The sequence below is a fragment of the Solanum stenotomum genome, chromosome 5 (genome assembly GCF_019186545.1).
Source record: "Solanum stenotomum isolate F172 chromosome 5, ASM1918654v1, whole genome shotgun sequence".
NCBI lineage: Eukaryota > Viridiplantae > Streptophyta > Magnoliopsida > Solanales > Solanaceae > Solanum > Solanum stenotomum.
This window is the reverse complement of record NC_064286.1, coordinates 6,266,829-6,282,221: the sequence shown is the minus strand read 5'-3', so window position 1 is coordinate 6,282,221 and position 15,393 is coordinate 6,266,829. Positions and strand designations below refer to the sequence as shown.

At 34.3% G+C, this 15,393-nt stretch overlaps 2 protein-coding genes across 6 annotated transcripts in view; one reads left to right on the top strand and one right to left on the bottom strand.

The window, feature by feature from the left end:
• The first annotated feature begins 3,428 nt into the window (after positions 1-3,428).
• On the top strand, positions 3,429-3,966 carry LOC125866288 (calcium-binding protein KIC). The gene has a single exon (XM_049546626.1). It carries the CDS (start codon positions 3,594-3,596, stop codon positions 3,960-3,962), a length of 369 nt encoding a protein of 122 aa, XP_049402583.1. The 5' UTR covers positions 3,429-3,593; the 3' UTR covers positions 3,963-3,966.
• A 1,151-nt stretch (positions 3,967-5,117) lies between these two features.
• LOC125864709 (serine/arginine-rich splicing factor RS31-like) overlaps positions 5,118-15,393 on the bottom strand; it is a 100,127-nt gene continuing 89,851 nt past the window's right edge. The window contains exons 1-6 of one of the 5 annotated variants that reach the window (XM_049544754.1): positions 8,044-8,068; positions 7,622-7,745; positions 6,198-6,310; positions 5,836-6,065; positions 5,503-5,745; positions 5,118-5,392 (exon numbers count right to left, since the gene is read on the bottom strand). In XM_049544754.1, coding sequence (XP_049400711.1) covers positions 5,368-5,392; positions 5,503-5,745; positions 5,836-6,065; positions 6,198-6,310; positions 7,622-7,727 — 717 coding nt within the window. In that variant the 5' untranslated portion in view covers positions 7,728-7,745; positions 8,044-8,068 and the 3' untranslated portion in view covers positions 5,118-5,367. Of the gene's footprint in view, positions 5,393-5,502; positions 5,746-5,835; positions 6,066-6,197; positions 6,311-6,444; positions 7,254-7,621; positions 7,748-8,043; positions 8,069-15,393 lie in introns of those variants that run through there. The other 4 variants (XM_049544752.1, XM_049544755.1, XM_049544750.1 and 1 more) reach the window with 4 other exon arrangements.

Here is a 15,393-nt window from a genome sequence, read left to right as displayed (position 1 = left end):
GTTTTCTAACGTATTCTCAGACATAATGCAAATAAAGGAAAAGGGCAAAAAACTGTTCTGTGCATAAAATATTCATTGTTTGTAGGATTTGGGAAAGGGCGGGACCTTATAGGGGGTGATGTAGACAGCATACCCTAATTAATATTGATATTAGTGACTATTTTCATAACTCGTACTCGTAATCTATAACTTATACGAAAATAATTTTATTATCGTTCTAAGACTCTGTTCACGTAAAGCAAATAATAATGGTGGAAAAAACAAGCCACCACTTTGGCAGGAATATATTCGTAGATATCATTTTCACCCATATACTTATTAGAAAGTTCTCTTTCTAATTTAATTTGTATTTTAAACATATGCATGTTATACGTCTAAAAAAGGTTTTAACATGTATAAACGGAAATATATAACTATAATGCGTTATTTGTTTGTATGATCTAATAAATGTTTGAATCTAATTCAAATTTTAATAATTAAAAATACATAACAAAGATTTTGGCCGTTTTAGCCTAACAAAACGAGTTCCAGCCTTGTCTGCTTCAACTTTCTTCAAAACAAACAGGGGTGGAACTTGTCAAAAAGAGCTGGAGTTAGTTGACTGCATAATGGCCCCCTCCTTCGCAAGTGTGTCTGCTACATACACTGTTAGTTTCCCGATAGCTGGTGAAGAAGAACCCTGCAATCAAATAGAATATTAAGGATGATCATTAGCAATAAAGTTTAAAATGTACATTTATATTTGTAGAGGTATTAGTTTCCTCCTGATCGATTGCTATTTGTAGTCCTTGTAGCAAGGCTAGGAGTTGTGCTCTGATGTTGTTTGTTTCCATAAGGTATCCAATTCCCCTCTGCGTCCCTTGTGCCTCCCTCCTCTTCTAGGAGGAGGAGCCATCCGTGTTTAATTTGTAACCATTAATTAACGGGTGGTTCCCATTTGTGAGACTAATATTAATTATCAGCCTTTTCTGTTAAGGCCAAATATTCCATAGCATGAATGAAAGCTAAGGGACTAATATTCTTATAAAGATTCTCATTTCTAGCTAACCATATATATGTTCCACAGATACAAGGGAAAAGCTGGCCTCTTTCCATTTTAATTTATTGTTGATAGTAAAGTCCGGCCAGTTTCCTAAGAGCCATCAACCATTTGGTTATTTGGTTTATCCTATAGATGACTCCAAGCTCTTCCTAGTGCTTACGAACACTAGGGGATATATAGATATATGTTATAGTTTAAGGCCTTCTTCAAATTTTGACATTAAACCACTATTATGTGTAAGCCGTCCCTCATTGTTATAAGTTATTACTATGATAAATATAATTCACCATAATTATCGGTCGTAACTATCCCTTTAACCACTACTTAGCTATTCCCCACAACTGCCACTTCCATCCTTAATTAGCACTCTCAATCATTATCGTTACTCATTTTCATCACCAATAAACCATCATATAACTTTTAAATATTTTATTTAAATTTTATCTTTATTAATTTTAATAAAATAAGCTAATAGACTTTAGTGTATAATTTTAATATATTGTACCAAGTAAACACCCTTTATTTTTATATGTATAAATTATAGGAACCACATATTATAAGTACCAAATAACATCCTATCCCTTCTAGTTTTCTATTTACCAAAAATCCCTTAAAAATGATGTTTGCGGGATACATAGCGTTGTGCACGGGATACATTATGTTTGATACATTCCACATAGCGGGATGCATAACGTTTGATACATTCCACATAGCGGGATACATAGCGTTGTGCACGGGATACATGCGGGATATATAGCGTTTGATACATTCCACATAGCGGGATACATAGCGTTGTGCACGGGATACATGTACATAAGGGATTTTTGAAAATTTTGAAATAAGTAGTGATAAATGGATATTAAGGTACGTAAAGGAGTGTAGTTAAGTAATTTGTCCTTTTTAGTATTACTAATATTCTCACTATCTATAAGCGATTATCACTCATCTTTTAAGAGTGTTGATCAAATTATATAAAACAAAAAGATATATGTTTTCGTTTGATTAATCAAAATATTTTGAAAAGAATATTTTCTTTAGGAAAACAAATTTGTACAAATAAAGAAAACAACTTTTATAATGAAAACAAAGAAAACAAGTTATAACTGAGTCTGTTATTTCAGGTTAATTGTCTCTTCCTCATCCACTCAACAATCAACACCCCTAACATCCATTGACTATTTCGTCCCCTGCCAGCCGCCTCTCTCGAACTCCCACTCTCATAATATTTTGCAATATCACTTATAACATGCTCTTAATATGCATATTGAAAAATGAGTAAGAAACTACTTATTTTTCAGAAAAATATTTTCCTTCGTATGAAACACGTAAATAATTGGGGCATGGGCCACACAATACATAAATACATAGATGGAGACAAATGGAAACTTCCAAGAAAGAGAACACTTATGACATCTAGCTAAATTAAAAATCACAAGTCACTTTGAAGATCCCCCACCTATGAACCTTCCTAGAAACCCTCATCAAATAAACTATCCTACACGATATAATAAGATCGATATATGCTGTTGACAACTTGGAAACGACTAGAAGTTTCACTCTGACAGTGACGAATTCAAAATTTAATTATATAAAAGACTCTTTATATCGACGTTATTATCGCTCGATAGAAAACATATGTTATATGTATTATCCAACAAGGTCATCAATAAACATATTCGTAGAAAAGTAAATCAATATGTAATGTTTTTGGCAAATGAAGAATACAATTATACAAACACGAGACTAATCTGTTAAATTTTTTTGTACAATCCTTATTATGGAGTTATATTAATTTTATATTTAAGTTGGGTAGTTTACAAAATATTTTGTGAATCTTTTTTAGTCTTTTTCAATGTTAAGGAAAGAAAAGTCATTTAGTTGGCAAGTACATTTATGTAATTTTAGAAACTTAATATGAATTGAATAAAACAACTTAGTGTTAGCCACACCTATAGATTAGAATCTAGATATAAAAGAGAGGTAGCGTAAACAACTCCAAAAAAAATAACTTATTTAAAGAAAAGAAAAAAAGTGAAAAATTATATTGTATAGTCGTCTATCAAAATAATAGTCAGTAAATATATATTTTTATAAGATATGCATTAAGTATACATTTTAAATATGAAAAATATATATATTTAATTAGCGAATATAATTATTTTGATCAATCAGCTACTAAATATGTAACTTGCCCAATAAAAAACTAGTTTAACAAAATTAGAGTCCCTACATAAACCATCCATTCATTGATTCCATATGAATTAATATGAACCATAGGACATAGCCCATCCCCACTCTCTTTTACCTATCCTACCTAAATAAATGATTCTCTCCACTTGACAATGTAACAATATTACTTAATACTTCCATAATATTCACCAAAATAATTACTAATTACATTTAAAATTCTAAGGGAACTTTCCCATTAAACCTTACAAGAAATTTTAGCACTATAAATAGAGTTCTCAACATTTCTTATGCTAATAGAAACTTTCATTCATACCAGTTGTTGACATCCAACTTTGTCCTAGGTACAAACTACGAAGAAGAAATGGAAAATTACAAAGTTTGCGAAGCAACAACAGAATATCAAGACTTGTTACCCGTGATGGCTGAAAAATTAGATGTGGAGGCATTTGTCGCGGAGCTATGTGGTGGATTCAGGCTTCTAGCAGACCCTAAAAATGGCTTGATCACATCCGTGAGCTTACAAAAGAATTCGGGGTTTTTAGGGATGGAAGGGATGAGCAGAGAAGATGCAGAGGCTATGGTAAAAGAAGGAGACTTAGATGGAGATGGAGCATTGAATGAAACAGAATTTTGTATTCTTATGGTTAGACTTAGTCCAGAAATGATGCAAGATGCTGAGGTATGGCTTGATAAAGCACTTCAAAGAGAGTTAGCAAAATCATCTTGTTGATAATATATCATAATTGTCTGTCCAAAACAATGAAATGGAGAAAAAAAAGATTATGAGAAGTCTTAAATATCATATGTATTATGGATTGAATGTTAAGTCATATTTGTTCATTCCATATTTCCATTCCTTCTCAATGTATGTAATAAGTTTGGAAGTTACTTGTTTCTAATTGAGATGAAAAGTTTATCTCAATTCTCAATATCAACATAAGCCTACTTCAAGTTTGACCAACTTCCCTAAAATATGCACCCTCCCCACTCCCTTTTTTTCTAAATAAATGCTATGTCTGCACGAATTTCGATTATTTAGTTGGATATAGGTCGAGCAGATAATAGTGCCACCCAAAGTTGATGTAAATAGGAAGACATCGTCCAAAATTATTATTTTTCCTATTAAGATATGAATATAGATTCTTACTTCCTTATCGTTTTCATCTACTTCATTATTGCTACTTTCCTTAATTATGTCCTTATTTAGGGTTTTAATCCTTGAAGGCTTTCTATTTCCATTTTCTCCTTCTTGTTTACACGATTCATTGTTCTAAAGAAAGTTCAGCACTCTATGGTGCTCTTGAATTTCATTTTGCAGTTTCCCTGTTTCAACATCAGTTGCAGAACACCCCACAACCCCCACCCCCACCCCTTTTAGCTAGACTGACACTATTTGATTGAACACTCAATTTAACAATGAAAGAAAAATAATTGAGATTTTTAATTGAAAACAAGTCTTAGACATTTATTTAACTGTAAATAATCCTATTAAAATTAGGGGGTGGGGGGTAATTAGTGTCACCATAAGGAAAAAAGGTTTGTCAGTAAGGATAAGTCATTCCAAGGGAAGAAAATCGTGTGGAATAGAAAAGTATTGATGCTGAGAATATTTTCTTCGAACTTCCACACTAACTTTGCGAGGTCTAATCTTTACCACGACATTAATAACTCAGCTTTGGGGGTAACTATATCATTTCATGTATAACCACTAGAATTTTTTCGTACTTATAACGTGCTTACTAGGCAATTCATTTAGCTACAAGTTGTCATCGCAACACATTCAATGCGACATAAAAATAATAGAATAAATAGAGCAACTTAAAAAAGGATGAACGTAGCAATCCCATTTTTATCGCATTTCAGATTTTATGTACTTGAGCAAAAGTTTCCAACCAAACCTATCTATGAGCTAATACCAAATGGTCTCCAACATTCATAGGCAATGCGATACTACTACTACACAATGTTCCAACAGCTAAATTCATAAACTACAGTCAACTAAGTTAAAGCAACAAAACGCAACAGCTAATCCATTACACTGATAAAAGATAGATCTTTCTCCTACACAAGCAGACTGCATCAAGCATTTACATTATGACAGCACAAGCTCTCCCAGATAATGAACCGACTCAAGTTCAAGACCTCCGGACAGGAGACCTGCTGAAAAATACAAAGGGAAAACGTCAACAAGTGTTACCTACTTGCATCAAGAAATGTTGTTAAGACAGTTTAATGGCCAAACAGGAAAAAAAGGATTTAGTTTTTACTACCTGCGATACCTTCCATACTGAGGACTCCTGTATCTGTCATATGATGGACCATTATGAACAGGACTCCGAGGTCGGCCATAATCAGGACTTGGTCGGTTCCTACGATACACTGGGCTTGGTGACCTTTGATAAGGAATATCCCTTTGCCTGCCATAATCTCGTCTTGGGCTGTTATATTTGTCCCCCCTCTCATCGTCATCCTTCAATGCATACTCCACAGAAACCACTCTATCCAGGACCTTACTGCAAAATGCATTAGTAACTCACTTCTTGTTAGGAAACAAACAGACAGAATATTGCAAATATAAGCAATAGACTAAAATATCTAATAACCTCATGTGTGTACACTCCAAAGCTCTTGTGGCTTCTTCCTGATTTTCAAACTGCACAAATGCAAAGTTGCGGCGGATGCGAACATGAAGGACTTTGCCGTGAGGTTCAAAGTGTTTTTCTATGTCTCGAACCCTAGTACGAATAGGGTCAAAATTTATTACAAACAATGTTTTGGTTGGTCTCTGGTTTCCACCAGACTTGGGGCCATCATGATGCCTACCACGTTCACCCTGTCAAAACAAACAAAGTCATAATTAATTAAATAAGATGACAATTGTTAACAAATTGCACTGCCTTTCGGGGAGGAAATGTCTAACAGATTGCATTTCTCAATTTAGGAAGGATGGAGATGGAAACATTACTTTTGCCCATTCCACGGACAGCCGGCGCCTTTCATAACCAAATGGCATGTTGTCAGTCCCACGGATTGCATCTGCTGCATCTCGCTCATCCTCAAAGTAGACAAAAGCATACCCTGTAGTAGTTGTAAAGACTTCATTATAAGGCCGAAAGAACAGTAAGGCATGGGATCTAAAATCTTTTTGGTAGAGTATACATCAGCTAAATCAAAGTTCTCATCTCCTTTAGAAATTAAATAACGTACAACACCTGCAATTATGTGAGGACTTGAGGAAAGTAAGGAAGTAGAGGGCCTTGCATGAACTAGATCATGATGATGATGATGGTCAAGGTGATGAAGGCTTATTAAAGGTTTAAAACTCAGGTCTGAGTAGTCATTGCTAAGCATGCATCACCAATTTCAGAGCACGATTTCAGAATTGGTAGGCATGGCATGATATAATTCATTGATCCCCTTTATTAGTAGTGGTAGGCATGGCATGATGAACTGACTGATCCCACCATGATCATTCTCGTGATAAGCAACATGAGTAGTGAAGTAAGTGAATGACAGAAGATCGATGTAAGAAATTCAGAACAATTCCATCAGTGAGAAGGAGGAGAGCAGGCAGGCAGATAGGGGCAGAGAAGTGTTGAGCCATGATAGAAGCTCTTTTTCCTTAGTAGATGTGCCTGCGGCAAAATAAACACTTGAATGTGGAGATCTTTTCCAAATGAATGTTTGGTTCCACATTATGTCTTGACAACTCAGGCATAGCATTTCTACATGCTACAGACACAGGTCATATAGCTATGCTGTTTGTTTAACCAAAATAATTATAGTCGACTATCCCAAAAGGTAAAAAACTGTAACCTAGAATACACCTCAAATAAGTACATACTTTCCAAGGTCGAAATGATTAAACAAGACAATGATTAGATAAGATCCCAGAACCAAAAGACCCTAATGCTATCAGACAAGCATACAAGAACTTGCTTACAAAAAATTATCATGCAAGTTCAGTCATTAATTCATACAGTTGAAATGAAACTCATTAAATAACAACTCCATACAATGAAACCATTAAAAATCTACTAGCCTTTATGAACCAAGAATTGCAAGGATTGTGATCACACAAAGAAATTACTAATATAGAAAAACAATTCTCACATATAAGTTGTAACCATATACTTAAAGTAATTGAAATGGAAAGTTTCGGACAGACAATCCCAGGCATGCCCAGAAGACCCCCTATCCAACACATAAAGTGCACACTCGTATATAGAGTGTGAGCTCCATGAAACTTAAAACCCCAAGTTAACCCCCAGGACGGGCCACGAACTTATTCCAGCTTTGCTTCTTAAATCAGCATGTACAACATAAGACAAGTAATCAAACCCCAACTAGCTAAATCATTTAGAAAAAACAGAAAATCTTAAGCTATACCAGATTTCATGTCGACTCGCTCTATTCTTCCATACTTGGAGAAAAACCGTTCCAGTTCTGACTGACGAGTATCAAACTCAAAGTTCCCAACAAAAATAGGCCTCATCTTCACCTCCAGTAAAACCTGACAGAACCCAAACAAAACCATGTTATCAGAAATCGATCAAAAAGTGCGTACCCTAGTTTTCAAATGCTTTAACTCTTCATATCGTAAATCCTTACCAACTAAACCCTAATTTTGAAAATATTTCAATAAATAGGGAAAAACAGCATTTTTACAGGCATAGCTACATTTGTGAAATTAGTTACTTTCTCAAAAGAAAAAATTGACCATCATTCTAATCAGAAAATGAGATAATAGCAACAATGAAAACCCTAAATTACAGTAATTTAACCAGAAAATCAAAACTAGAAAGCTTTACCTTTTACGAAGAAGACGGAAAACCCTAGTGACCGGAAAAAGTTTGTGCCCAAATGGGGCAGAATGAGGTTAAATACTGATCCGGAAAATGAAAATAATGGATTTGGGCCCATTTCATGTCTATTTGAAATGTATGCTAATTAAACATTGACCCGGCCCATGTCGTATTGCTCAATTTTAAAGAGAATTTGGCACCATATGATATGACAGGGGTAAAAAATTAGTACGTAGTTGAGTGTTATTGTATTTTTTGAGGGTTTAGATTCGTTGGTGTTTGTGGATGTACTAAAAGTATTTTTAATAGCTATCACTGTCTGTTATTTATTGTATCTTGATTATCGCACTATTTTGTTGTTCTTACTGTGATTTTTTTTAGTAGGTTTTGCATTGCTTTACTTGTTAGTAGTTATATTTTTTCTAGTGTTTTATTTTTCTTTGTACTTGGATTGAAAATATCTTAAGAAGTTTGAATATTAATTTTACTAATATTTGGAAAAAATTTAGGAGAATTTAAGGTGAATTTTAAGACGACTTCATATATATAAAAAAGTTGAAAATTTAAAGTTCTTTTAACAAATTAACTTTTTGATAATTCAATTTTTTTAGTTTGAAACGTGGATTATGAAATATGGGAGTTGATTTCTGATTAAGAAACGTGGATTATGAAATACTTTAACTAATGATTATTTCTGTTAATGAATTTGAAGAAAGCTTGAAGCACAAATGATTTAGTAATTTCTTGATTGTTTCCTATAGATTGGTGTTCGAGTTTTTATTTTATTTTTAAAGTGTTTCTGATGAGAATATAAATTAGTTATTACTGTTAACTAGTCACAAAGTTAGTTAGTATTGTTCACTGTTAGTTAGAGTTAGTTAGAGGGACGTTAGTTTTTGTATAGTTTGTTAGCTAGCTCTTAGTTTGTGTATCTATATATATAGGATCACATGTAATAGTTGTTCCCTTAATTCACATTCAATGAAATACATTCTTCATATAGTTCTTCCAGAATCTTCTTCTTCTTCTTCTATGAACTCAAGGTTCATCAATGGAAGAATTCGATTGTTTGTGATCACAGAGTGTTGATTTTCTCATGGTATCAGAGCACTGGACATAGATCCTGCTCTTTTTTCTGCATCCATATTAGTCTGTGAGTTTTTCATATCGAGTTCATGGTTGAATTTTGAGTTTTCAAATTATTGATAATCAAATCGACATTGTTCCTTTTTTTTTCCTGTTCTCGATTTTGCTTTCAAGTTTTTCTTTCAATTTTGAGTTACAATTGTTGCTGCTCAAATTGTATTTTGAATTCCATCGCGATCTGATTTCACCATGGTTGATAACCAAGTTGAGCCAACTCAGACTGGTTCTACATCCACTGTTAGGATGGACATTCCTAGCCCTTTCTACTTGCATCCATCTAAGAATGTAAGTTCATCTCTATTGCCTGTTGTTTTTTATGGTACTGGATATAGATCTTGGAGGAGAGTTGTTCTTAGAGCTTTGTCTGTCAAGAGTAAAACGAGATTTATCAATAGAAAAATTGTGAAACCTGATCCTACTGATCCTAGTTTTCAGTAGTGGGAAAGGTGTGATGACACGGCAACCTCTTGGATTCTCAATTCCCTATCACCATATCTAAGAGATAGCCTACAATATGTTAGTCATGCACAAGAATTGTGGAGTGAATTGGAGGAGAGGTATGACCAAACCAATGGTTGTAAGTTGTATCAACTTCAAAATGAGATAAATGATCTTGTCCAAGGCACCTTGGATATCACTGGATATTATATGAGGATGAAGAAAATCTGGGAAGAAATGAGCACTGTTGATGTAGGTTCTCAATGCAACTGTGTGTGCACTTGTGGTGGAAAGGTTAAATTAGTCAAGGCTAAACAGGATAGAAGACTTATACACTTCCTGATGGGGCTGAATGAAATGTATACTACCATAAGGGGAAACATTCTCATGATGAGCATATTGCCTAGCATGGCACAAGCTTTTGCGATATTGTCTCAAGAGGAAAAAACAGAGAGAAGTGAAGCCTCATAACCACACTACTTTGGATTCAACCTTCTTGAATGCGTTTGCTTCAACTTACACAATGCAGGTACCAAAGAAGGACCCAAAACCAACTATAATTCATCTAGAGAAAATGCAGGAACAACTGGAAATTCAAACAACACAAATGTGTTTAGAGGAAACTGCAGTACCATCAGGACTTTTTTGTTTTGTGATTTCTCAGGAGGATAGGTCATACAAAAGACAGATTTTATAAGATTCATGGATATCCACCAAATTTTAAATTCTCAAAGGGAAAGAGTGTTGTCTCTGCTGCAAATGCATGTACTTCTGAGAGTGATGGGAGTCATTGTGAAGAGGACTCTGGGTTGAAGAGGCAAATGCCATTGAACTTGTCCAAAAGTCAGTATGAACAACTGCTTAATCTCGGTTGGACATGGAACTACAAATAATTCAGATAACATGTTAAGTGGAGCTGTGAACCTTGTAGGTATACTTGTTTGCTATTCCTCTATTACTGAGATAAGTGATCTTTCTTGTAAATGTGCAAAGTTAACTGTTGATTCTTGAATCATAGACTCACGAGCATCACATCACATGACCTATAATAAAGACACACTCACAAACATTAGACCACTGCCATCATCTTTCCTTATCAGTTTACCAAATAGTTACAAAGTTAAAGTGATTGAAATTAGAGATGTTTGTTTAAGTCCAGTTTTGACTCTGCAGAAAGTGTTGTTTGTACCTAGTTTCAAGTTCAATCTAATTTTAGTTCATTGTTTGGTGTTTCAACTCAAGTGTATAGCAAGTTTTAACAGTGTCTCTTGTTTACTATATGGCCCTTCTCTGAAGAGCCCTCTGGAACTTGGTAGAGCCAAGAATGGTTTGTATTTCTTTTGTTCAAAGTGTCATAATTGTTGTCCAACTCCTATTGGCATCAGGAAATCTCATGCCTCTTCAAGTCATTGTCATAAAGTTCCTTCTTTAATCAAATGTAATGATGTTTCAGCACCATCTATTGTAAAACAATAGTTCTCTATCAATAAAGATGTTTGTTCTAGTTTTGATTCTCCATGTCATATTACTGATTGTTCTTTCTTTGTTGTTAGGTTTGATAACTATCATGGAGATGAACTTTTGTGACATGCTAGACTAGGCCATGTACCTTTTGTAAAGATAAGAGGCATCCAAACTATACCTATTCATTTCTCACCTAGACAACCGTTTACTTGTGCCATATGCCCTATGGCTAGGCAAACTAAAATGCCATTTCCAGAAAGTACAACCAACACCACCAAAGTTTTTTAGTTGCTCCATGTTGATCTATGGGGACCATACCATATTTCTACTCATGATGGTTATCATTATTTCTTGACCATGGTAGATGACTTCACTAGATCAACTTGGACACAACTGCTAAGGTGTAAAAGTAATGCCTTACAAACAATCAAAGCTTTTGTGTCACTTGTAGAAAACCAATTTCAGACCAAACTAAAATTATCAGGTTTGATAATGGTCTATAATTCACCTTTACTGAAGCCACTCATTTTTTCCAAGAGAAAGGCATAATACACCAAAAGTCTTGTCCCTACACACCTTAACAAAATGGTGTAGTTGAAAGAAAACACAAGTACCTTCTTGAAACAGCAAGAGCACTCTTATTTCAGTCCAAATTGCCCATGAAATACTGGGGAGAGTGTGTCCTCACAGCCACATACATCATTAATTGATTGCCTTCCAAGATTTTACAGAATAGAACTCCTTATGAATTGTTGTACCATACACAACCTACCTATTCTCATCTTAGAAGTTTTGGTTGCCTATGCTTCCCCACTACTTTGAAAACTCATAAAGTTAAGTTTGAGCCAAGGGCAACACCACATATCTTTGTTGGTTATCCTTTCAATACAAAAAGATACAAGGTTTTAAATTTAGCTACCAAAAGAGTCCGAGATGTTATTTTTCATGAGTCTGTGTTTCCTTTTGTGCTGGTTCTTGATGGTTCTAGCTTTCCTTATGTTTTAAAACTCATATTTCACACTCCAACAACTTGACTTGCATGCCTAATTCGACAAGCATTTTTTCTAATGATGAATCACTGGACATTAACACATCTCATGAATTCAGTACAGATCAAGTAATCACTAACACTGATGAAAACACAATCTCCCTTACAACTCTTGATATTCAACCTCACATCAACACATTAATCACCTCACAACCCATACATGCACCTACATCATCACCCTTAGAAGAACAACTAGGTCATTTCATACCCCTAACTTCCTGAAACATTATAATCACACTCTACCTAACCTGCACTCCTCTTCATATACCTTAAGTTCACATCACTCTCTCACCTCTTTTATGTCCAACCATGATAGTGTTTGCTTCACTTCTTTGTGTTCTGATAGTCAACAGTTGATTGAAACCATTTCACATGATTGTGAACCTTCTTCTTATGATGAAGCAGTCTTGCATCTTGTTTGGCAAAAAGCAATGCCACAAGAATATGAAGCACTATATGCAAATAATACTTGGGAACTGGTTCCTCTGCCCTAAGGAGAGAATGCAATTGGTTGTAAATGAGTGTATAAAATCAAACACAAAGCAGATGGTAGTGTGGAAAGGTTCAAGGCCAGGCTGGTAGTTAAAGGGTACACTTAACAGGCTGGAATAGATTACAATGAAACTTTCTCTCCTGTGGTTAAGATGACTACTGTTAGGACCCTCATCACCTTGGCTGTCAAGAGGGGGTGGAATTTGTATCAACTAGATGTCAATAATGCCTTCCTTCATGGTGATTTGAATGAAGAAGTGTATATGAAATTGCCACAGGGTCTTGCTGTGGACAGTCAAAATGTGGTATGAAAATTGAGGAAGTCATTGTATGGTTTAAAACAAGCTAGTAAGCAATGGTATGACAAGCTGGCCAGCTGCCTTTGTTAAAAAAGATACACACATTCAGATAGTGATTATTCACTGTTTCATAAAAGGAAGGGAAACTCTTTAGTGTTTGTTGCCATTTATGTAGATGATATGATTCTAACTTGAATTGATCAGGAGGAAATCAACTCTTTGAAATCCTTTTTGAATGATCAATTCAAAATAAAAGATCTTGGTAGACTGCACTACTTCCTGGGATTAGAAATATTATACAGACTTGATGGTGTCCTTATTTCACAAAGGAAGTTCATTATTGATCTGCTAAAGGAGTTTGACTCTTTGAACTGCAAGGTTCCTGCATCACCACTTGATTACACTTAAAAATTGAGGGCCACTGATGGAAAACTATTATCAGATCCCACTCATTATAGGAAGTTGGTAGGGAAGCTTAATTTCCTTACAAATATTAGGATGGATATAGCTTATAGCGTGCAACACCTTAGTCAATTCATGTAAACACCTAGGGAACCACATTTAAAGGCAGTTTATCATGTTCTTAGATACCTGAGACAAGATCCTACAATGTGAATTTTCATCTCAAACAACCCTGACCTTAACATCACTGCATATTGTGACTCAGACTGGGCTGCTTGTCCTGATTCAAGGAAGTCAGTTAGTGGTTATTTAGTGCTTATGAGTGACAGTCCTATCAGATGGAAGTCTAAGAAACAAGCCACAGTTTCATTATCCTCTGCAGAGGCAGAATACAGAGCTGTGAGACAAGTAGTAGGTGAACTGGTATGGCTTGAAAGGTTACTAAATGGATTGTATGTACAATGCCCCTTACCAATACAGGTCTTCTGTGACAACCAAGTTGCAGTACACATTGTCAAGAATCCAGTTTTTCACGAAAGGACCAAACATATAGAAATCAATTGCCACTTTGTTAGGGATAAACTTCAACATGGTCTACTCACACTTCATCACATTTGCGCAGAATCACAACTGAAAGATATTTTTACAAAGGCTCTGATTGGAGTTAAGCATACTACACTATTAAACAAGTTGTCTGTAAACTCCCTTACCTCCAACTTGAGGGGAGGGGGGGAGGGGTGATGAGAATATAAATTAGTTATTACTGTTAACTAGTCACAAAGTTAGTTAGTATTGTTCACTGTTAGTTAGAGTTAATTAGAGGGACACTAGTTTTTGTATAGGTTGTTAGCTAGCTCTTAGTTTGTGTATCTATATATATAGGATCGCATGTAATAGTTGTTCCCTTAATTCACATTCAATGAAATACATTCTTCATGTAGTTCTTCCAGAATCTTCTTCTTCTTCTATGAACTCAAGGTTCATCAATGGAGGAATTCGATTGTTTGTGATCACAGGGTGTTGATTTTCTCAGTTTCTACATAAGATAGGAGCTTATATTTTAATTTTAAATTAAGAGAGACTTGAACAAATTTGATGAGCTTTTTAGGGTCAAATTTCATATTGAATTTAAAAGTTGAAGAAAATCAATCTTATGTATGTCATGTGTATACATTTGTATCTTTTATACGTCATTATATATTATATGTATATCATGCACATAATATTGTTGTACATGATATTACATATGATATATACATGTTACACATAAAATTATACATTGCGGTACATAAATATACTCAAGATATACACCATTAACTGCCACTCAAAATTACCTTTATCTTCAACAAATCATTTAAGATATATATATAAGCTCCTTAAGATATGTCCAAACTTTTAAAGTAATATCCAGTTAAGTTAATTTTAAAATTTGAAGCTCAAATATTATTAATCATGAAAATTATTTAATTTTTTTTTCATGATTCGACTCTCGAATTGATATCAGAACACTCAATTATTGACTTACTTTTGATGCTTTTAATATTTACATTCAATTGATGTGTAATTAACAAATATATGAATCACTATTTTTTTAAAAAAAGAGCAGTCACAAACATCAATTTTCATATTCATAATTTGAAATTCATAAATAAAATTTCAATTTACACCAATACTATTTGCACCAAAGCCTTAAGTGAGGAGCACTTAGAAAGAACCGCTTGGAGTTTGAATTGATCAAGAGCACATTTTTGAATCTCTATGATTAGTTATGTTAAAAATATTTATTGGATTAACATGTTGAAAAATATCTAACTCAATCTTGTGTTATGTTTATGTTAGTGTAAATTCAGTGGCCATAAGTTTGATATTGCGTAATTTCACATTTAACTTGACTAACATTATATATTGGGAAAATGCATAGATTTCCCCTGCACTTGTCCCGAAAAGTCAATTACACGTTGAAATTATTATGACAATCTATTACAAATCTTTACTATTTTAAAGTGAATTTATTTACCCAAGTAGACGTGTAACATCACTCTCACAATATGTGGTGTATTTACACTC

What these genes read in the sequence shown, in the direction of transcription:
- LOC125866288 (XM_049546626.1), top strand. Translation starts at nt 3,594, where the DNA reads ATGGAAAATTACAAAGTTTGCGAAGCAACAACAGAATATCAAGACTTG.